This window comes from Ovis aries, chromosome 3 (assembly GCF_016772045.2).
Source record: "Ovis aries strain OAR_USU_Benz2616 breed Rambouillet chromosome 3, ARS-UI_Ramb_v3.0, whole genome shotgun sequence".
Taxonomy (NCBI): domain Eukaryota; kingdom Metazoa; phylum Chordata; class Mammalia; order Artiodactyla; family Bovidae; genus Ovis; species Ovis aries.
The window spans coordinates 173,346,290-173,369,228 of NC_056056.1; the positions used below are offsets into that span (position 1 = coordinate 173,346,290).

At 36.0% G+C, this 22,939-nt stretch overlaps 2 protein-coding genes and 1 non-coding gene across 5 annotated transcripts in view; 1 reads left to right on the top strand and 2 right to left on the bottom strand.

Annotated features, from left to right (window-relative positions):
* Nucleotides 1-20,798, top strand: part of HCFC2 (host cell factor C2) — a 51,153-nt gene extending 30,355 nt beyond the window's left edge. For 2 of the 3 annotated variants that reach the window (XM_027967676.3, XM_042247147.2), the window contains 6 exons: nt 951-1,128; nt 4,006-4,209; nt 4,753-4,826; nt 6,713-6,850; nt 8,334-8,519; nt 12,360-20,798. In XM_027967676.3, coding sequence (XP_027823477.1) covers nt 951-1,128; nt 4,006-4,209; nt 4,753-4,826; nt 6,713-6,850; nt 8,334-8,519; nt 12,360-12,674 — 1,095 coding nt within the window. In that variant the 3' untranslated portion in view covers nt 12,675-20,798. The remainder of the gene's footprint in view (nt 1-950; nt 1,129-4,005; nt 4,210-4,752; nt 4,827-6,712; nt 6,851-8,333; nt 8,520-12,359) is intronic. The other variant, XM_042247146.1, reaches the window with a different exon arrangement.
* Nucleotides 10,811-11,236, bottom strand: LOC101112471 (large ribosomal subunit protein eL33-like). Its single transcript, XM_042247149.2, has one exon. It carries the CDS (start codon nt 11,169-11,171, stop codon nt 10,839-10,841), a length of 333 nt encoding a protein of 110 aa, XP_042103083.1. The 5' UTR covers nt 11,172-11,236; the 3' UTR covers nt 10,811-10,838.
* A 1,120-nt stretch (nt 20,799-21,918) lies between the features above and the next one.
* LOC114114147 (U6 spliceosomal RNA) lies at nt 21,919-22,025 on the bottom strand. Its single transcript, XR_003588986.1, has one exon. It is a non-coding gene; the product is annotated as a U6 spliceosomal RNA (small nuclear RNA).
* Nucleotides 22,026-22,939: the final 914 nt, after the last annotated feature.

Consider the following 22,939-nt stretch of genomic DNA (forward strand, 5'->3'; position numbering starts at 1 on the left):
TACAGTCCATGGGGTTGCAAAGAGCTGGCAATGACTAGAGTGACTTAACACACACAAAATCTTTAGTATACATGTCTAATCTTGTTAAGAAAATTTGACCAGAATGTTAAACTCAGTACCTTGGGTATTGTCACCTATTCAGTTCAGTTCAGTTGCTCAGTCATGTCCGACTCTTTGAGACCCCATGGACTGCAGCACGCCAGGCCTCCCTGTCCATCACCAACTCCCGGAGCTTACTCAAACTCATCGAGTCGGTGATGCCATCCAACCGTCTCATCCTCTGTCGTCCTTCTCCTCCTACTTTCAGTCTTTCCCAGCATCAGCATCTTTTCCAAGGAGTCAGTGCTTTGCATCAGGTGGCCAAAGTATTAGACTTTCAGCTTCAGCATCAGTCCTTCCAATGAATATTCAGCACTGATCTCCTTTTGGATTGACTGGTTTGATCTCCTTGCAGTCCAAGGGACTCTCAAGAGTCTTCTCCAACACCACAGTTCAAAAGCATCAATTCTTTGGCGCTCAGCCTTCTTTATGGTCCAACTCTCACAACCATACATGACTACTGGAAAAAACATAGCTTTGACTAGAGGAACCTTTGTTGGCAAAGTAATGTCTCTGCTTTTTAATATGCTGACTAGGTTGGTCTAGCTTGTCCATATTTACTTGAATACTAGCTACCACTTGTAAAATATAAATTTTATTCCCTCGAAATTTACTGTTCCTTTTCCCTTCAGAATTGATCTTTTGAGAATGGATATTAAGTGAAAAGAAATTGTTTTCTTAAGCTATTATAAAATTTAAAGAATAATATAAGGCTATAATTTAAGCTGTTTTATATTTTGGATAATTTATTTTCAAAAGCATTAAAGTTGTAAATTATTTTGCTTGTTTTTACATATATTTCTATTTAATTGAACATTACTTGCTGCAATAAATTATTTTCTTTCTTGTAGATCAGTGATATAGTGAACAGTGTAAAATCTGAACATACAGCCATGAAAGGAACTTCAGTGAAAAACAAACCAGATCTCAAAGCATCAAATGATTCTAATGCCTCTTTGCATTCATCTTTGTCAGCTAATGCTTCTAATCATAATAGTTGTGTGGTGGATATGCTAAGGAAAAATGAAGGTATAAAGATGGCATTTTACATAAAGCTAAAGCTTTTTATAATATAGAGAATTTTAGAGTCTTTGAAAAAGTAAATGTTACATAGTTTGGATCCAGTTTCAAAAGATGATATATACTTACTACATTAACCCTAATTAAAATGATGTCATGATACCAAGCAAGAACTTACCTAAATAGTGAAGATTAGTTATTGACTACAGAATTTAAATGAGGCAAGCTCTCATATGCCATTTGAGGTTGGCCAGTGTGTTCAATGTCACTGTTCCATTATTCTATTGTCCTAGTGCTTATAACTATCTGTAATTATTTATTTTGGGTCAGGATTTTGTCTGTCTTGTTCGCATATATTTCCTCAGCACCCAGATCCATGCTTGGCAAATTGTAGTCACTTAATAAATAAATGAATAAATAAATATTTGTTTAGCAAATAACTGTATTATCCTCAGAAAGATAGTTCATTTATGAGAACTGTTGATTAGCCTGTTGAATGCATGGAACAGCTTATAATTTGATGGCTTGTATTTAAAAGATTTTAATTTTAATATTCTGGTATCATTTGTGATATATTAAATGTTACCTCTGATTTCAGTATCTAAACTTTTATAAATCTTATTCTGATATATCCCTTGCATAGTAATATGTGGCCTCATTTTTAATTTGAAAAAATTGTGACAGTTAATAAAAAGCTAATCCCTCTTCAGTAAATAACAAGACAAATATTCTTTTTTATTTCCATTTTTCTTTAAGAATCCATGGTAGATAAAAATATTCAAGAAAAATAGTTTCCTATAGTTTTTCTGATTTCATTACTTGTGGAAGAGGAGAAACTTTGTTTTGTCGATTTGCTGATGTAAATGAATCATTTGGTCAGAATTATGAAAGCTTGGTACTAGACATCAATTTAAATTTTTATAGTGATTTTCTATGTCCATCATGTAGAGAAGTTTACACTCTTGAAAACAAATATGAGCTTTGAGATTTTAGGATCCTAATGTACTCTAAATCCTACCTATAAGGCAGTTTGGATAAAATTAATATTAGGCAAATGGGGAAACGAGTGGTTATACAATGACAGCATCTGGCACATCGTGGATATTCAAATATGTAAATGAATGGCTAGCTAGTCTCAGGTTAACAAGAGGAGATTGGGCTTTTCCTCTGTAGGTTGGAGTAACTGGTATTTTTCAAAAGTGAAAGAGTGGCACGATTAGTTTTTGTTTTTTATTTTGGAAAGGACATTCTAGCCTCACCATCAGGAAGAGCTATTATAGGAGATGATTGGAGACTTGTTAGAAGGTTCTTTTAGGACTTAAAGAGATGCACAGAGACTAAAGCAGTGGGTGAGATGGAGAAGAGAGAATACGTTAGTTCAGAGACTCTTAGAAAGTAGCACCTATTAGACTAGGAAACTGGTTGTATATGAGAAATGAAAACGAGTTGAACATGACTCCCAGTTTTCTGAGTTGGATATTCAGTGGATGATGATACTCTTCATCAGGATAAGAAATACAGAAGCAAGAACAGATTTGGGAATAAGATAGGTTCAACCTTGAACTTGCTGTTTTTGAGACACTTGAGGAACATGTTGGTAAAGATTTCTAGTGGGCAGTTGGATACCATAGGTCTGGAGTCTAGAAGGCAGTTCTTGGCTGGAAATATTAATTTCAAAGTTAAGAATGTCTAATATCCACAAGAACAAGGACCTTCTCTGACTTGTTCACTGCTGGATTCTCAGGACCTGACACTGTGCCTAGGACATACATCGTTGAGAGATGTATGATTTGTAAATGGTAGCTAAAGCAGCAAGGAAATATGCAATGGGAGACAAGATAGGGCTTGGAAAATACCTGCATTTAGAGTCATCTGAACAAGAGAAGTCAGCTAAAGAGATTGAAAAGGCTTCCCAAGAAGGTTAGGCAAAGAACCAAAAAAAAATGGTATCATATTTTTTACCTTTGTAGTGGGTATTACCATTTATAACTATACATTTATAATGGTATCATATTTTTTACCTCTGTAGTGGGTATTACCATTTATAACTATACGTTTATGATGCATACATGAGTGAATACAAGTCATAGACAGAAACAACTTCAAAAAAAATGTATGTGGTCAGCATTGTTTATATTACACAGAGGTCAAGTAAATGAAAATTGATCAGTATCCCTTAGAGCTAACTATCCCTGGACATTTGTCAGAGCCATTTCCTTAGAGTGGTGTGCTCAATCAGATTGGGGTGGTCAAGAAAGTAGACTGCTCTGAAGGAAAGTAGCGAGGGAAGATGGTGACTGGAGAAGACTTGATAATGTGTATAGATTGAGGGCCAAAACTTGCACAGAAGAATTTGAAAACCTTGAAGAGAGAGGAATGATTGATAAGAGAGGATCCCAAAATATAGGGGAAGGAATGGGACCAAGAGCACAAGCGAATAGATTAAACTTACCTTAGGGGAGAAGTCATCTTCTGAAATGGAAGAGAAGACAGAGGGGCTGGGCACAGTCATAAAAACATTTCTAGTTTAGGATAAGAGAAGGCAGAAAATGGGTGGCATTCATGCCTGATGACTATTTCTTTCCCTAAAATGGAAGGCAAGGCCATTTGATCTATGGTTGAGTAGAATTTAAGAACAGTGATTCAGGGTTTAGAATGGAGGAAGGAACTGAGAAGTTGGACATCCATGGATATGATGCATTTTATTTTTCTAAATGTTGATATTTTATGCCTAATGGTTAAGTCATATGGCTGACATTTGTGGTGTTCACGTTTAATGATTTTAAAATTGAGAATGCTTAGAATTGGGTGACAAGAACTCTAAGATACAGCAGTTACTTGCAGATATTCATTTGTTAATAGTTAATCTTTTCCGTTTAATTTTAGATCCTCACACTTCAGCAAATATAGGTGTTCTAAGTAGTTGCCTGGACTTAAGAACAGTAATCCCTGAAACTTCTGTATCCAGTACTGTTTCCAGCGCACAAACTATGGTAACCCAGCAGACCATTAAAACTGAATCATCCAGTACAAATGGGGCAGTTGTTAAAGATGAAACTTCACTAACAGCATTCAGTACCAAAGCTGAAGGTTTGAAATGTGTTTCACATACTGTATTTTGAGCCATTTTTGTATAGAAATTCAGCAAACGTATTTGTTTTAGATGGGAATTGCATTTCATCTTGGATTGAATTGAATATAAAAAGATAAAGGCATTTCATTTAAAATCATTACATAGTATATTCTCTGCTGCACTGTAATACAATCAGACTTTATCTTTCCTACCATGAGTTTATTCAGCAAAACTTTTTTTCCTTAGAAAAGATTAGTTCTCTGCTATGGAGTAACAGTTCTTATAGCTTGATCAATTTCTGATTTTGTAAATTCTTATTTTATGATTTTGCAATAGGAATTGGTTCATGTTTGACAAACATTCTCTGAAGTTCCAGCTAGTCAGCAAATCCTTGAAAAATGAGCTTTGTGAATTAGTTCAAGTTAGAGGGTCCATATTTCTAATTGTTGTGATTTTTTTTCTCCCTCTGGCTATTTTTGCATATTTATAAGTTATATTTTAATGTGTCTGTTTGCTCAGTGATTATATAAGTCTTATCTGATGAATTGTTTAATTTTTAGTTGATGAAACATGTGCACTGCCTGCAACTAAGATAAGCCGTGTGGAGGCACATGCTGCCACGATGCCGTTTTCTGTAAGTATATGCCCTGGAGATGAGATGTGCTTACAGATGGCTAAATACACTTTAAATGCTGAGCAACTTCAGCCTAAATTCAGGAAAAGGCTCTTGGGTATCCTCTTAGTAATTACTTGACACAGATTGAAAAATGGAGGCTTAAAGAGAAAAATGTTCACAGTGTAACCTTAAGTGGAAAAAGTTGGATAAAAAAATAATATATATAGTGCATTCCCAATTTTATTAAAAACACACAGTACATACATTCACACTCTCACATGAGTCCACACAAATCTATACTACCTTGCTAGATGATTTTCTTCAGGTTGTGGGGCCAAAGATAATTTTTACTTTTTCTTTATGTTTTCAGTCTTTTTCTATAATGTTAACTTTCATAATCAGAAATGTGTGTATATACATAAATATATGTACATATGTAAATTACTTAACAATTTAAAGAATAAAAAGACATGTTATAGAACATAAAACTTGGATGGTTTTATTGCTAGCTGTTTAATAGGAGAACAACAGAATATTGCAATCTTGAGTCAGACATACCTGTAGGATATCCTAATAATCTCTAACATTGGATTTTTTGGTGGAAGGCCAGAATTAGTCTGCCTGGTATCAAACTTAAATGCCAGGAATGTGCCTCACAAATATTATACTAAGATTGTCTCAAGTGGATGAATAGGAGGATAATACATATATGTAGTTTTGTATATTTTTAAATTATCAGTCATTTCAACTTTATTGCTATGAGCAAGAGTTTTTATTTAACCTAACATTTACCATTTAGAACCTTCAAGAACAGTTTGTAGTTTTAGTTTTCTTTCAGTGATGATTCTGTGGATTTTGATCATGTCTTTACCTTCATTAGCTTTCACCTTTCCAGAATGTTAAGCGGTAGTGTTCTAATAACTCTTCTCAAAGAAGAATTATTAAAATGATTTTTTTCCTCTTGAATCTGTTTTACAGTGCATCAGTTGGAATGGTATCTATAGTTGCAATTGGAGCCAGTTGTTTTATAAAAGTTGTTGAAGAGCGTTTTAACAAGTTTAAAGCTATTTCTCTTAAAAACCTTTAAGACTCTCCTGGTTAGCTCACTTTATCATGTGTGATAGCCTCAATAACAAGTACTGTGAATTATAAGCATGTACCTCTGCTGTTATATATTTAAGACAGATTAAATAACTGAAGTACATATTTGTTTCGAGCTTCTGGAAACAGTGTCTCATTTATAAAGAAGATGGGCTTAAAAAGGACAAGTATAATTCACTTATCACTAAAAGTAGTTTAAGGTACAGGAAGTTTATTTGTTAAAGCAAGATAAAAATGTCAAACTGTTTAATCTGCTCCTCTTTAGTGTATGCTAAATTATATTCAAATTGCATTTTAGTTTTGAACATTTTTTCTCCTTTTAGGTTTGGAGAATCACAGGTATTTCAAGTGCAAAGATCACTGAATTTCTGCTAGTTGTTTTTGAATCTAGAAATAAGCCAGCTTGCAATGAATTTTTCCTTATTCGCTCCTTTTGGAGCGAGTTGTAATGTCACACTAAAGGGATTATTACATTTTCTGAGAGAGTCTCTGAAATGACAATGTTCTATAAAACAGCTGGCATTTTAACGTATCACTGATTGGAAAGCATGCTAACTCCAGTAGGTTGATAGCACAGAGCTACTGACTTGGAGAATGCCTGTCACTCCCTGTGTTTGAATTGGCATCCCTGTCTCACTTGTCAGTTGACCTAATCTGTTAAGAGTTTATTTGCTTATGAGCTATTAATGTTGTGGCGTTTACCCATATACATACTTGTAGATCACTGCATGGAGTTATTAAATCTTGGCATTTCTTGTATGTTCAGTAAGAGTCTTCATAAATTTTTCTTTCTCTGAAATTAGAAAGAGACTCCTTCAAATCCGGTGGCCATGGTGAAAGCAGGAGAACGACAGTGGTGTGACGTAGGAATTTTTAAAAATAATACAGCTTTGGTGAGCCAGTTTTATTTGCTGCCAAAAGGGAAGCAAAGCATTTCAAAGGTAGCTATTGACGTGTATTCTACACTGTTAGTATAAGCCTCAAACATGCAACTTTAAGAAGTAATCCTGATTCAGGACATTTGAATGAGTGAAATTGGGATCTGTTTACTACCTATAATTAAGAGTTTGTATTAGTTATTGTATTCTTTTTTAAGGCTCTGTTTATAGAATATATCACAAGCAGGTTATTTTAAAAAGTCTTATACACTCACTGGGCTGGAATGATACAGTCTGGCCAGTACAGATGAAGATTTCTTGAAGTATCTCTAATGTTGTTACCTGGAGTGTTTAGAACGGAACTTTTTTTTAACTTAGAACTTTTGTTAGTCCCAATTTCATAATTTAAGAAATGTAAAGTCCTTAACACTATTGAATACAGTGAGGACCTTATATATAGAGAATTAACCTTCTAAGAATTATGAAATAGATAACAGCTCCAAAGCATACTGAACTAATTTTTTCTGGAATAGGAATTGCAGAGAGGGAATTGCCAACAAAATGGATATTCAGGTTTGAATCTCCCAAAGATCTTACAAATGGAGAATGTAACATTTATCATTATATTTTGGTTTCTCTAATACTACTTTCTGGTGTCCCACTTTTACATATTGAATCCTCCAATTCTTAACAAAAACAGACACCCTTATTCATATTGTGTTAGTATTATGCCTAACAAAATTTCTGGCTGTAGTTTGATTTCATATATATGGAACTACCTGTATCTAAGGGCCTGGTAGCTATCTGTCTTTCCCCAAAGAAGGAAACATATAGTAAACTTGAGTTTGAGTTATCAGTTTCAGCACTTGACAGTGTGACCTTGGACAAATCACTTGTTTAACCTTGCTGAGACTGTTTCCTCATCTGTGAAATGAAGTAACTCCCTTAAAAATGGGATGAAACGTTGGCACTGTCTCACAGTGATGTAGTGATGTAAAAACTGTTTGAAAGTTGTAGGTGTTATGAGCTTCCTACCTAGAGTATGCAATCCGGTTATTTAATTTAACATTTATTCAGTATCTGCTGAATATTAATTTTTAAAATGCTCTGTGCTGGTGTGCTAGTTGTTCCTTTTCTATCAAGCTTGCTTGCCTATGTCCAAAATGTATCGTTCCTGGCTAGACTGTCAGTAAATCTTCTGAGATTTTTATTCCAAGTTAAATTTACATGGAGATAGTTGTTACTTTGTTAATACTGGTTAGTTTTTTTCTCTTTTCTCTGTATTCTTGATGTGCAGAATACCTTTATATTTCTTTTTATAACCAGTGACTCTCAACTGGAAACGCACTTTTCCTCTGGATGAGAATCACCAATTTATGGGCTTATTTACTTTTGTTTTGAGGGGGTTCATTCCATATATGAAAGAGGAAAATAAATAATGTGCACTACAACCCTAAAACTTAATTCATTCTTTAAAAGTTTTGTTATTCAATGAAAAATAATTAATTGCATCTTTCCTTTGACTTTTGCATATATTACATTTTAGATAGGAAATGCAGACGCACCTGACTACAGTTTACTTAAGAAACAAGATCTTGTTCCAGGCACAGGATACAGATTCAGGGTTGCTGCCATCAATGGTTGTGGAATAGGCCCTTTCAGCAAAATCAGTGAATTTAAAACTTGTATTCCCGGTTTTCCTGGAGCTCCTTCTGCAGTCAGAATTTCAAAGGTGAGACATCAGGTCAAGACTTAATGATTTAAATTACTGAAACTTTGTACATGAAGTAAAACTATCAGTTTAAAGATTTCTTTTAGTGTCTGATGAAATGAGAGATATCTAAAAGGGGTGGATTAAATTTTTAAAAAACATTTTTTGCTAATCACTCATAATATATATTTATTTAAAATATTTTAATTTATTTGGCTGTGCTGAGTCTTTTTTTAAAATTATTTATTTATGTTTGGCTGTGTTAGGTCTTTGTTGCTGCATGGGCTTTTCTCTAATTATGGTGAGTGGGGGCTACTCTCCCATTACGGTGAGCAGGCTTCTCATCATGATCGCGTCTCTTTTGGTGGAGCACGGGCTCTAGGGCCCAGGGTCTTCAGTAATTATGGCACATGGGCTCAGTAGTTGCGGCTCGTGGGCTCTAGAGTGCTCAGTAGTTGTGTGTGCTGAGTCTTAGTTGCAACACGTGGGATCTAGTTCCCTGACCAGGGTTCAACCTGGGCCCCCTGCATTGGGAGTACAGAGTCTTAGCCACTGGACTACCAGAGAAGTCCTCATTCGTGATATTTTAAAAATTTATTTATTTTTAATTGGAGGGTAATTGCTTTACAATGTTGTGTTGGTATCTGCTATACATCATCATGAATCAGCCATAGGTATACACATGTCCCCTCCCTCCTGAACCTCTCTCCACTGCCCCCCACCCCTTAGATTATCACAGAGCTCCAGGCTGATTTCCCTGTAACCTCCCATTAGCTATTGGTTTTAGACATGGTAATGTATATATTTCAGTGCTGCTTTCTCAATTAGTCCCACACTCTTCTTCCCCTGCTCTATCTATAAGTCTGTTTTCTATGTCTGAGTCTCTCCTCCTGCCCTACAAATAGGTTCATCAGTACGATTTTTCTAGATTCCATCAGTTCAGTTCAGTCACTCAGTTATATCCGACTCTTTGTGACCCCACAGATTGTAGCACACCAGGCCTCCCTGTCCATCACGAACTCCTGGAGCCTACTCAAACTCATGTCCATCGAGTTGGTGATGCCATCCAACCATCTCATCCTCTGTTGTCCCCTTCTTCTCCCACCTTCAATCTTTCCCAGCATCAGGGTCTTTTCAAATGAGTCAGTTCTTCGCATCTGGTGGCCAAAGTATTGGAGATTCAGCTTCAGCATCAGTCCTTCCAATGAATATTCAGGACTGATTTCTTTCAGATATGTGTTAATATATGATATTTGTTTTTCTGTTTCTGACTAACTTCACTCTGTATAACAGGTTCTAGGTTTATCTACCTTACTAGAACTGACTCAAATTCATTCCTTTTTATGGCTTAATAATATTCCATTGTACATATATATCATAACTTCTTTTATCCATTCATCTGTCAATGAACAACATCTAGGGTTCTTCCATGTCCTGGCTATTGTCAGTAGTGCTGCAGTGAACATTAGGGTACATGTGTCTTTTTCAATTATGATTTTCTCAGGGTATTGCCCAGTAGTGGGCTTAAAAAATGCTCAACATTGCATATTATTCAGTTCAGTTCAGTCACTCAGTCGTGTCCGACTCTTTGTGACCCCATGAATCACAGCACACCAGGCCTCCCTGTCCATCACCAACACACAGAGTTCACTCAAACTCCTGTCCATTGAGTTGGTGATGCCATCCAGCCATCTCACCCTCTGTCATCCCCTTCTCCTCCTGCCCCCAATCCCTCCCAGCATCAAGGTCTTTTCCAAAGTCAACTCTTTGCATGAGGTGGCCAAAGTCTAGGAGTTTCAGCTTTAGCATCAGTCATTCCAATGAACACCCAGGACTGATCTCCTTTAGAATGGACTGGTTGGATCTCCTTGCAGTCCAAGGGACTCTCAAGGGTCTTCTCCAGCACCACAGTTCAAAAGTATTAATTCTTCAGCTCTCAGCTTTCTTCACAGTCCAACTCGTCACATCCATACATGATCACTGGAAAAACCATAGCCTTGACTAGACGGACCTTTGTTGGCAAAGTAATGTCTCTGCTTTTGAATATGCTATCTAGGTTGGTCATAACTTTCCTTCTAAGGAGTAAGCGTCTTTTAATTTCATGGCTGCAATCACCATCTGCAGTGATTTTGGAGCCCCCCAAAATCAAGTCTGACACTGTTTCCACTGTTTCCCCATCTATTTCCCATGAAGTGATGGGACTAGATGCCATGATCTTAGTTTTCTGAATGTTGAGCTTTAAGCCAACTTTTTCACTCTCCTCTTTCACTTTCATCAAGAGGCTCTTTTTTTTTTTTTTTTTTTTTTACAAATCCACACTTTTATTTATTTTCAAGAAGTTTAAATTCTCCAAGGGTACAGCATCACACGAATTCTGTGTCCAATGGCCTTAGCAGGAAGGTTGCTTCGGAATTTGGCACGAACCATGCCACTGTTTCCATGAGCTCGAGTGATCTTTCCCCAGATTACTCTGGTTTTGTTAGGTTTTCCACCAGGAGTTACTGTGTTGTTCTTTGCTTTGTACACATAAGCACATCTCTTGCCTAAATAGAATTCAGTTTCATCTCGAGCATATACACCTTCAATTTTCAGGAGAGCAGTGTGTTCCCTTTGGTTCCATAGACCCCGTTTATAGCCAGCAAAAATTGCCTTGGACCACAGCCTTCCAGACATATTTGTCGTTTTAGAAGTCCTGTTCCCAGCAGGCCTTCACAGGGTCCAAGATGGCGGAAAGAGCCAAGAGGCTCTTTATTTAGTTCCTCTTCACCTTCTGCCATAAGGGTGGTGTCATCTGCATATCTGAGGTTATTGATATTTCTCCCGGCAATCTTGATTCCAGCTTGTGCTTCATCCAGCCCAGTGTTTCTCATGATGTACTCTGCATAGAAGTTAAATAAGCAGGGTAACAATATACAGCCTTGACGTACTCCTTTTCCTATTTGCTTATTATTAGAGAAATACAAATCAAAACTACAATGATGTATCACCTCACACTGGTCAGAATGGCCATCATCAAAAAATCTACAAATAATAAATGCTGGAGAGAATGTGCAGAAAAGGGAACCCTCTTGCACTCTTGGTCAGAATGTAAATTTATACAGCCACTTGGAGAACAATATAGAGATTTCTTAAAAAAACAACTAGGAATAAAACTACTGTATGATCCAGCAATTCCACTACTGGGCATGATACTTTTAAGGACACAAATTTCAAGCAGAATTACAGCATCCAGATTTTGGAAAGTCAGGGAGATCTGTGTATGCTTCTTATATTAATTTTGTTCTTGTTATAGAAACGAAAAGTATTATGCTAGAGAATTTTAATGTGTGTGTTCAGTCGCTCATTCATGTCTGACTCTTTGCCACCCCATGGACTGTAGCCTGCCAGGCTTCCCTGTCCATGAACTTTCCCAGGCATGAATACTGGAGTGGGTTGCCATTTCCTACCCTTCCTAGTTGGGAAGGGGATCTTCCCAGCTCAAGGATCAATCTTGTGTCTCTTACGTCTCTGCTGTTGGCAGGCAGATTTTCACCACTGTGCCACCTGACATTTAATTGGATTATATTTTATCCTAAGGTCATATCTCTGTTTAGAGAAGAAAAGTTCTGCTTTCAGATAAGAAAGATCTCGTTCTTTGGGTGTACAGGCAGACATTTAAGCCTAGTTATGTTTTTTAAAAGGGCATAAATTAAACATTACGGATCCAGGTAAGGTAAATTTTTAAAAATCAACAACAAAAGTTGTAACATCTGATACAGTTACTTTAGTGAAAACATCTTGTGTTCTAAAGATAATATAGTAAGTGCTACTAGAGAAAACTTCAGAACCTTTATCTGTTTTTGTTTTTCTGCTCTCTTCAAGAATGTCGAGGGCATCCATCTTTCCTGGGAACCTCCAACTTCACCTTCTGGAAATATTTTGGAATATTCAGCCTACTTGGCTATCCGCACAGCACAAATACAGGATAATCCAAGTCAACTTGTGTTTATGAGGATTTATTGTGGTCTTAAGACATCTTGTATAGTAACTGCTGGGCAGCTTGCAAATGCACATATTGATTATACATCCAGGCCTGCCATTGTGTTCAGGATATCAGCAAAGAATGAAAAGGGATATGGACCAGCTACACAAGTTCGATGGCTTCAAGGTAACAATAAAAAAGCACCTTTAAATTGATTTTCTTTTCTTTTCTTTTTTTTTTTTACTGAAGCTATTGTGATGATTATTTATTAGTAACTGGTTTTGGAGATTTGTCATTTAAAAGAGTACTCTCTGACTGTATTTCTAGCAGTTATGAATTTGAGTTTGTAAGTTGTTCTTAAAATGTATTTGCTTAATTCTAGATCCAAATAAAAATAGAAAAGAAGCAAAGCCTCTCTGAAAATCAGTATATGAATTCTTCCCTATAGTTATAGTTCTATTATAAAGAAAAATAGTAAAATTAAGATAAAAGCTAAAGGCTTTATTACCCCAATATCTTTTATAAAGGCCATGTAACTCAGTCATCCTAGAGTTATTGAGATGAATCTAGTAACTGGCTGTTGTACACTGTGCTGTCTTATATGGTAAATGTTCCCTACACTGAAAAGGTCCAGTTTTTGAGTACTTCGTCTCACGTTATTCTGTATGAGCAGTGGTCCTCTAGCAACTATCTTCTACTGGATAATATTTGTAATACTGATTTTAGGAGCCATTTGATTCATTTCTTTGTTTACCTACAGTTAGCACAGAGCTTAAGAAATTTAAAAAAAAGAAAGAAGCAAGTTCAGAAACTCTGCTTTGGAATTTTTATCATTTTCCAAGACTCATAGCAACATACAAAAAGATTAATGGGTTTTCTTGATTCATACCAGGTTGATATATTGGAATATATTTTTGGCCAAAGCACTTACCTGGCCCTCAGTTTCCTGATTAATAGATGAGGGAGTTAAAAAGAAGTTTACCTTTAAGGTCCCTTTCAGCACTTAAATTCAGTATGTTCATTAGAAGTGAAGTTTATCACTAAATATTTTAACATCTGTCTTAATGGATCTAATTTTGCTTTTGCTGAAATTAAAATGTTCATAATTTAAAATTCAGCGTTTTTTGTCCTCCTTATCACAGAAAGAAAGAAGCACCTTAACAGGACATGAGTTTTGAAATAGTGTTTTAAACATTTGTAAGATTTTTGTAAATGCTCTAAATGTTTTATTTTTGCATTGTTTTTACCTTGAAATTGTATAAACTTTTTTACAACTGAAATATAAGCATTAGACAGCTTACTCAGGTTCCATTACAACCTTAAAGATACATATAGGCATTATGGAGAGTCTGCTACAGGTGACTTGTTTTAAACCTTTTAGGAATTTCATGGTTCCACTGCCTATTCGAATCCAGAATAAATATATAGAGCAATAATTGCAGAAAAGACATTTCAGACTAAGCTGCAGTAACTGCAGGAGCACAGGTCTGTCCTTTTTATACCATGTAACCTTTTGCCAGTTGAGGTTGACTGAGTAGCTATGTCCTCAAACTTCATGTATAATACTCCCAGCAAAGATGGATTTAATTGTGCAGAACTGATATGTATGTATGTTCCAGTTACTAATTTAAAGTGTATAGAATATTTTAATATATAATTTTTGTAAAGAACTGGGATTTTTATACTACAGTATTTGTAATTAATGTGTCTTCACTAATTAAGTTTCTCTTGAAGTAAATATGCAAACTGTTAGACATGTATTGAGAGATTTCCAAACTCTAAAGGTAAAATAAATGCACTACTGTGGTGTTGTTAGAATACCTTTTTTGTGGCTATATGAATCCTTGATCTCTAAATGTGTACTTTACAAACAGTGTTTACAAGGAGCTTCTCTGGTTTGTTAGCCCAGCACCTGCCTTGGTGAGAGCCTCATTCTGTATTTGTTTAACTCATATGCATTGCTTTTTGGCATATGCTTGCTTTTTGCACTAGTAGAATTTTAACTTACCTCATTATTATGTTTGTAATCATTTGTATAGCTTCCATAATATGTCTGATATAGGCTAAAGAAGTACTTAACCAAAGTTAAAATAAATGGTAAGCAATTTTGCACATATTAAATGCTAGGGTTTGTTGTATATGTGTGTATGTTTAGTTATAAAAAAAGTAACAATGGAAAGTTACAGTAAGTATATATTTCAAGCCCAGTCATTTTATAATCTACTTGCCTTATTAGGAAAAGGTCTGGCTTTTAACCCCTTATTCTCATTTAGGATTAACAGTTTGTTAATCAAACTGCATCAACAGTTTGCATCTTGAAGCAGTTCTCTTAATGACAAAGAATAAGTTGACTTTAAACAAAGAATAGAATATTTGAGTGTTTCTAACTATTTAGTATTTTGTTTTTTAGTTTACTTTGCTTAAATGCCTCTTCTGTTCCAGACTAGCAGGTGAATATGAACCTGTGGTTCTAAAATATGTCTTATTTTCTAGAGAGAAAGGCAGTCTTTGTATACCAAGGGATTTACTTTGAGAATTAGCCCAAATTCTTAACATTTTTTTACAATTGTACATTAACTTCTAGTCACATTTATCCCTTTGATAAATGGTTGGTGACTGAAAGATGCCATAGAGAAATCTCTGTGGCTTTGACATTAATAGTTAGTAAGAGATCATTGAGCTGTATGTTTATGAAGAGAATGGATGGAGATAAATAATAGGAGAAGTGCATTTAGCTTCTTATGATTTGCACATTTTCTAAGTGAAGATCCTCTGGTGTTGCAGTGACTGCAGTGACTGCAGTGATAACATGCAGATATCTTTCGTAAGAGGATTTACACTGAGTTAAATTACTTTCTTTACTCCTCCTAACTGAATAAGCAATTCAGATGTACAAGTCTTTGTGCCACAATCCTCCTGGACTCTGCAGCTTTGGTTCACATAGTAGTAAAAAGATTTTTCTGTTGCACGCTCTTAGAATTATGTTTTCTAAAATATTGTACTGACTTCATTTTAGTTTAGTAAACTTTGGCAACTTAACTAGAAGTAGGGTATTGTAAACTCACTTTTACTCGCATTAAAAAAAAAAAAAAAAACCTGATTGCATGTATGAGCCCCTGCTCCCTCTAACCCAGTCGCATAAATATAATCATCGGTAAGAAAGTCAAACTGTTGATCCATTATTTCAAAGACTTGTAGACTAGCAGAGTTTTGTTGCAGAGATATGGTCTATATAACTGGAGATATTTTTTAAAATTGCAGCATTTGTAGCATAAAAATAACTTATAACATTGGATATGAAGAGATTATTCATATTTAAAAGTATTGTAGTCATCTGATCTTAAATGAAGTAGGTTACAAAATAGACTTGGTCCTTGACCATTGAAGGTGTAAGTAACTGACAGTTATGTTTTCCAAGGCTAATTTTAGGCAGTTTTATGGACTGTGTACCAGTGACATGTAAAATAAAGCACCTTCTCCACTGTAACCAGTTACAGGTGTTATTTATTTTGAATTATGTGGAAGAAAAATTAGTGATGGCATAGTAAATCTGTAGAAATGTTGATTTTGTATAAATCACTTAAAATAATATAGGCAATCTTGTAAATAATGCTGCTGTTAGTTGTTTAGTCGCTAAGGCGTGTCCAACTCTTTGTGACCCCGTGGACTGCAGCACACCTTTTCCTGCACTATCTCCCAGAGTTTGCTCCAACTCATGTCCATTCTGATGATGATGCCAGCCAACCATGTTATCCTCTGTCGCCCCCTTCTCTTTCTGCCCTCAGTCTTTCCCAGCATCAGGGTCTTTTCCAGTGAGGCAGCTTTTTGCATCAGGTGGTCAAAGTATTGGAACTTCAGCATCAGCATCCTTCCAGGGAATATTCAGGGTTGATTTCCTTTAGGATTGACTGGTTTGGTCTTGCTGTCCAAGGGACTCTCAAGAGTCTTCTCCAGCACCACAATTCAAAAGCATCAGTTTTTTGGCACATAAAGAATAAAATGTGTCTAAAAACTTGTTTATGAGTTAGTGGATTGTGTTTGGGAGTCATTTTCTGATAAAAATATAAAGCTTCTCTAACCTTTATTGTAGCTAAACTAGTATGCTTGAAAGTAAAAAAGCAAATGGCTCCAAGAAACAGATTAACCTAGTTGTCCCATTTCTTTTTTTTTTTCCTTTGGTCTTGTTTACTTTTAATATTTTTTTCTTCGTGCTTTTCCTTTCAATTCATAGCAGCCTGTCTTCTGTCCTAGCTGCTCCATCAAAATGGCTGTAGCAAAGGTCAGGGATAACATCTCATTTCCCAAATCCAGTGAATTGTTTCATTGTACTTAATCTTATCATTGAAACTTTAACTACTTTAAACTTGACACTTTCACCTTTTTTTAGCTTCTGTCAAACTGTGCCCTCTGTCTTCTTATGTATCTCCTCTGTCTGCAGTCCTGTTTTCCACTCCTACCTGTCTCCAGAGATTCACGTAAATGTTGCCAATCTGATGAAGCCTTTCCTGACATAATTTATTTCTAGGGAGACTTGCCTCCTTTTTCCTGTGCCCCCACTGCCCTTTGTTCAGTCTTGTCATAGCAGCCTAAAAGCTGTTATGCCCTTAACTTGTCAGCATTGTTCCTCGCCCTCTGCCAGGTGGTAGGTCTCTAGGGCGGAGACTGGCTCTTTATCTCTCTTCCGTATCAGCCATTTAGCTGGTACTTAAATATTTTAACAAATGATTAAGGAAAACTGTCACCTTTATGTCTCTTTCCATACTTCCTCTCCTCTTCTCAAATTGCATCAAAGTGCAAGGGAGGCTTTCAAAGGGAAAGAGATTTTAGCAGATTTAATAAGCTTTTGGAGGAAATACAAGGTCCACCTTTGTCTTACTCTACCCTGCTGTTACTTAGGTTCCTAAGAGAAGTTCTGAGATAAGTAAGAGATATGTTACTATGTATTTATTACGCTAAAAAGGATTTAATAGGGGTGTGTATAGATATCAAGAGGGATTCTTTGATCTAAAAAGATATGAGCATTTAGTGAAATCGGTTGGCATTACTGGATAATGATTTTTAATGATCAGGATTTCTAGTGATTTTGGATGATAAGCAAAATGAGCTAAAAATATTTCCAGAGTCAGTCTCTCTGATTTCCACACAGGAAAGCCATGGACAGTTGTCTGGAAGAAGCTGCCTATTTAATACGTAAGCACAGGGAGCTGCTGAAGGACACAGAGCCCCAGCATTAGTACTGCTCTGGAGTCCGTCAGGCCACTGTGGCCACCTCTAAGCTTACAGGACAGAGAGCTTTTGCTTGAAAATAAGATGACAGTGGCACACCTTCCTTCCAGGTTTCCCAGTTATCCTTGGGAGTTCTTACATAGTTATGCATTTCTATAAGTCAGAAAAGACTTTTTAAAAATCAAGCCTGGAAAAACATGAACTGCAGCATTCTGGGAGGAACAATTAATTCTAAAAACTGAACGATGAAAGAAAAAGCTATACCAGCCTCCTTATCCAAAATAGATTCTTGTATCTTCTATTTCTATATCTGTACGGCACAGCAGCTAATGTTTATTTTTTAACAAAGAGTAATCTGTCCACTAGCAATTCATGGTCCAGCAAATGTCCAGCTCTGACCAAGGGAATTATCCATTCCTCCTCCTCTCTGAGAAGACAGAGTGGAAGTTCCTTAAGAGCTTGAGGAAAGTCCCCTCCCTATTTCTCTGTTTCTTATTGAAGAAGGAGGGCAAAGCTACAGGTATAATAATTATGTCTGGTTTAACAAAGGTGTGGGTGTGCCACTTAAGGCAGCATCGCATATAAGAGAGTGGGTGAGACCCTGTAGGTCTTGTCAACTGCTTGGTCCAAAATCATCCTGCAGCCAGTTGCAGTTGAGCACTTCCTGGTGGCAGTGTCCATTCCAGTTCACATATGGGTAAGATTTTGGGTCTTGTAGCAAGCAGCCTAGGATTTTAAAAATAGCATAGTGATGTCTGGAACTTTTTGAATGATTGGAACCCGGGTGGGGAGACAGGACCTAAAGGATACTCTCTGTCTGCTCTCCGTTTCCTGGGAGTGTGGTGCCAGCCATTTACTTCCAGGCTTAGTCCACCTCTTGTACCAACTCCCTAACCCAAGATAACTTTGGCCTGTGTTGCTGGGTACAAAGCATAGATCCAGTGTTTCAAGATTTTTTTTCTTTCAGATTTCTAGATTGAATACCAAAATGTATAGTTAATCCCCTCAATAAGATTAAATTGCACTTTAACTGTGCCTTGTTTAATCTGCAGAATGTCACTGCTGGTGATGACCCTGGCAGAGATATGATTGCAAAATTGTTATGACAACTTGGGCACCTGTTATTGACCAGTGTGGAGAAACTAGCTGCCATGCACTTTATTTTTCAATTGCTTAATACATAAATGCACTGTTAAAAGAATGTGCCAAAGGGAATTTGTACTTTTGAAAGTCAACAGAATTCAGTAGAGTCAATGTCTTCTCAGTTTATTTTGGGATTTGCATCACTTATCATTTTATTCTCCACTTATACAAATAATTATACCCAGTGAACAAAGTAACCGGTTAACCAGAATCATGCCAGTGGCTGAACCAACTTGGCAGAGCAGCACTGTAATACTGCCATCTCATTAGATCCCAGCTTTCTGGGAATGTAATTAACTTCTGTGAAGAATAGCTCGTATTTATTCCTTTCTTCCTATTACTATGTAGTTCTTCCCCACCAGTTACAATAATTGGCTGATTTGCAATGCAGAACAGTGGCTAAAATATCAGATATTCCCTCTCTTTGTTGGTGAAATTGTATCACATAACCTTTTTTCTTTTAAAATGCTTGTTGAGAATAAAATGATCACACATGTCTTCAGCTTAAGAACTAGAATACCCTGAGATGTAAACAGCTCCCCCACTTTGCCTTCCTTCCACACATACCACGAGGTAAACATTATTCTGGATTATTTGGTAACAATTCTCTTGTTTTTATTTATGGCTTTGCATTCTATGTTATGTATCCCTAATAATATATTATTTAGATTTACTTGTTTCTGAACTTATATGTAAATGGTATCATGCTTTATATATTCTTCTGTGACTTTTTCTGACATTGTTTTTTGAGATTCCTATCCATGTTTATGCATGTAAGTGTATTTCATTTGTTTTCACTACTGTATAGTATTCCATTGTATGACTGTACCACAATTTATTTATCTGTTCCCCTGTTCATGGAGGTTTGGATTGTTTTCAGTTTTGGCTATTCTGAATGACACTGCTATGAGCATTCTACCAGTTACAGTGTAAGCTCTGTGTGGGCAGGGGTTTTGTCTTGCTTCATCTGATTTTTTTCTAACACATTCACAGTGTCTGGAACAAGGCTGGTACGTGGTGGATGCTTAATAAATATCTGAGGAATGAGTGAATCCTTGTACATGTCACCTGGTGCACATGTGCAAGAGTTCTCTAGGGCAGTTGTTTTCAAATATGGTCCAGGGATTCTTGAGGACCCTGACACCCCTTCAGAGGGGAGTCTGTGAGGGCAAAATGATTTTCATAAGAGTGCTAAAATGTTATTTGTCCGCTTCACTCTCATTTTTCACATTTAAATGTTTTTCAGATATATGACGACATCACTCTGACAGCTTATCAAGGGTGTACCTGTGTATTTTTGTTTTGAAAATGTCTGTTTTAACTTCTAATATGGTAAATTTTGATAAGTATAAGCCACATGAACAACAAGCTCTTTGAGGTCCTCAATAATTTTTAAGGCTGTATAGAGGTTCTGGAGTAAAAATTTGAGAACTGATGCTCCAAAAAGCAGGTTTCACTTCGTCATGCTGAACTGTTTTCTACAGCATTTGTACCAGTAGGCTCCCACTGGCAGAGGTTGAGTGGCATTGCAAATGTTTAGGTCTTAGCAAACACTTAATCTTGACTATCTTTTATATTTGCCAGTTGAGTGGCGATTATATAGTATCTTACTGTGCGTTTAATTTGCGTTTCCCTGATTACTAATGAAATTGAATGTTTTTTCATATATAAACGTGTTTCCTCTTTGTAAAATACCTGTTCATGTCTTTTACCCATTTTTCTGTTGATGTCTTTTATTTCATTGATTTATATAATTTCTTTATATATTCTGAATCCCAGTCCTTTGTCACTTAAATATGTTGTATGTATTTTCTCCCAGTTTATGTATTATCTTTTGTAATTGTATTGAACTTATTAGCTTGGAGAAAATTGGTATCTTTTCAATAATGAGTCTTCCCATTCAAAACCGTTGTGTATTTCTCCATTTATTTAATATCTCTCAATAAACTTTTACTATTTTTCTCCATAAAGGCCTTCACGTCTTATATTAGTTTTTTTTAATATATTTTTTAATGCTGTGGTAAATTTCTTAAAATTACACTTTCTTATCTACATGGTTCTTACTGATTATAGATCTGTTGTAGCTACATGTTGATTCTGCATCTAGCAACCATGTTAAAATTTTATTAGTTCTTATTTAGATGTCTTTTGAGTTTTTTTATATAATGACATCATGTGAAATGGTGGCAGTTTTCTTCCTTTTCCTGAACTTTCTCCCTTTAAAAAAATGTTACATTCTGTACTTGCTAGGACCTGTAGTACAATGTTGAAAAGGACTGATGATGAATATCCTGTCTCAGTCCCAGTTTAAAGGGAATGCTTTTAACATTTCAGTTTTCTAGGTTTTATGTTTTTTCCACAAATGGCCTGTCCTCAGATGAAGGAGATTCTTTTCTATTTCTAGTTTGCTAATAGTTTTTTTTTTTAAATATGTATTTACCTTCATCAAGTCTTTGTTGCAGCTTGCAGGATCTTTCTTGCCTCATGCAAGATCTTTTGCGGCACAGACTCTGTATTTGTGGTGTGTGGGCTTAATTGCCCTGTGGCATATGGGGTCCTAGTTCCCCAACCAGGGATCAAACTCGCATCCCCTGCATTGCAAGGTGGATTCTTAAACTAGGGAGGTCCCTGCTAATAGTTTAATATGAATGAATGTTGAATCTTATTGAATGCTTTTTTCTCATTTATTTAAAGGGATGAATTGTTTTAATGTTACTGTATTAAATTGATAGTTGACTTTTTAATATTGGACCCATCTTTAATTCCTAGGATAAACCCAATTTGGTCCTGGGGTGTGTGTGTTAATACATTGTTGGACTCAACTTGCAAATGTTTTCTTTAGAATTTTTGTGTCTACATTCATGAGTGAAATCAGCTTATAATTTTCCTTTTATGTCCTGCATTGTCTGTTTTGGTGTCAAGGTTATACTAATCTTTTTTTTTTTGATGCTTTTTTTTAATTTTTATTTTTACTTTATTTTACTTTACAATACTGTATTGGTTTTGCCATACATTGACATGAATCCACCATGGGTGTACATGCGTTTCCAAACATGAACCCCCCTCCCACCTCCCTCCCCATAACATCTCAAAAATATGGAACGCTTCACGAATTTGCGTGTCATCCTTGCGCAGAGGCCATGCTAATCTTCTCTGTATCATTCCAATTTTAGTATATGTGCTGCCGAAGCGAGCACTATACTAATCTTACTAAATGAGTTTTTCAACAGTCTGGAAGAGTTTAAGATTGGAACTAGTCTTAAAGCCAGTGGTCATTAAGAGCGTGTAAACTGTTGATCCATTTCTTTGAAGATTATAGCATCATTAAGATATATTATTTTTGAGTCAGTTTTATTAAATTTAATAAGTTCTTCTAGTGATTTCTCCATTTCATCTTAGTTTAAAACTTGATAGTTATCCATATTATCTTTATACCATTTGTTTCCACAGCATATGTAGTTATGACTGTTCCTCATTCCTGTCATTTATGCCTTCTCATTTTTTCTTCATCGTTAATCCTTCCAGAGGTTTGACTGGTTAACCCACTAGTCATTTAAAAAATGTATTTCCAAATGCTTGGGTGGATTACAGTTGTCTTAATTTTTTTATCTAATGACATTTTGCCAGAGAATATGAGCTATAAGATCTGAAATTTGAGACTAGCTTTATGACTTATCTTGTGATCAGTTTTCATACATGTCCCATGTGTACATTGATAAGTATATATTCCTCAGTTGAATATAGTGTCCATTAGATCAAATTTGTTAGTTGTGCTGTGCAGATCTTCTTTACTGATTTATCTTATACTTGGTTTCTTATTTACTGAAGAGCCTCAAGATTTCATTATTAGCAGATTTCTCAGTTTCTCTTGAAGTGGTGTTTGCTTTCTGTTTGGGCTTTATTTTTAGATGAATGCATGAGTGCTTAGTCACTCAGTCATATCTGACTCTTTGCAACCCCATAGACTATAGCCCACCAGGCTCCTCTGTCCATGGGGTTCTCCAGGCAAGAATACTGGAGTGGGTGCCATTCCCTTCTCCAGGGGACCTTCCTCATCCAGGGATTGAACCCATGTCTCTTATGTCTCCTGCATTGGCAAGCAGTTTCTTTA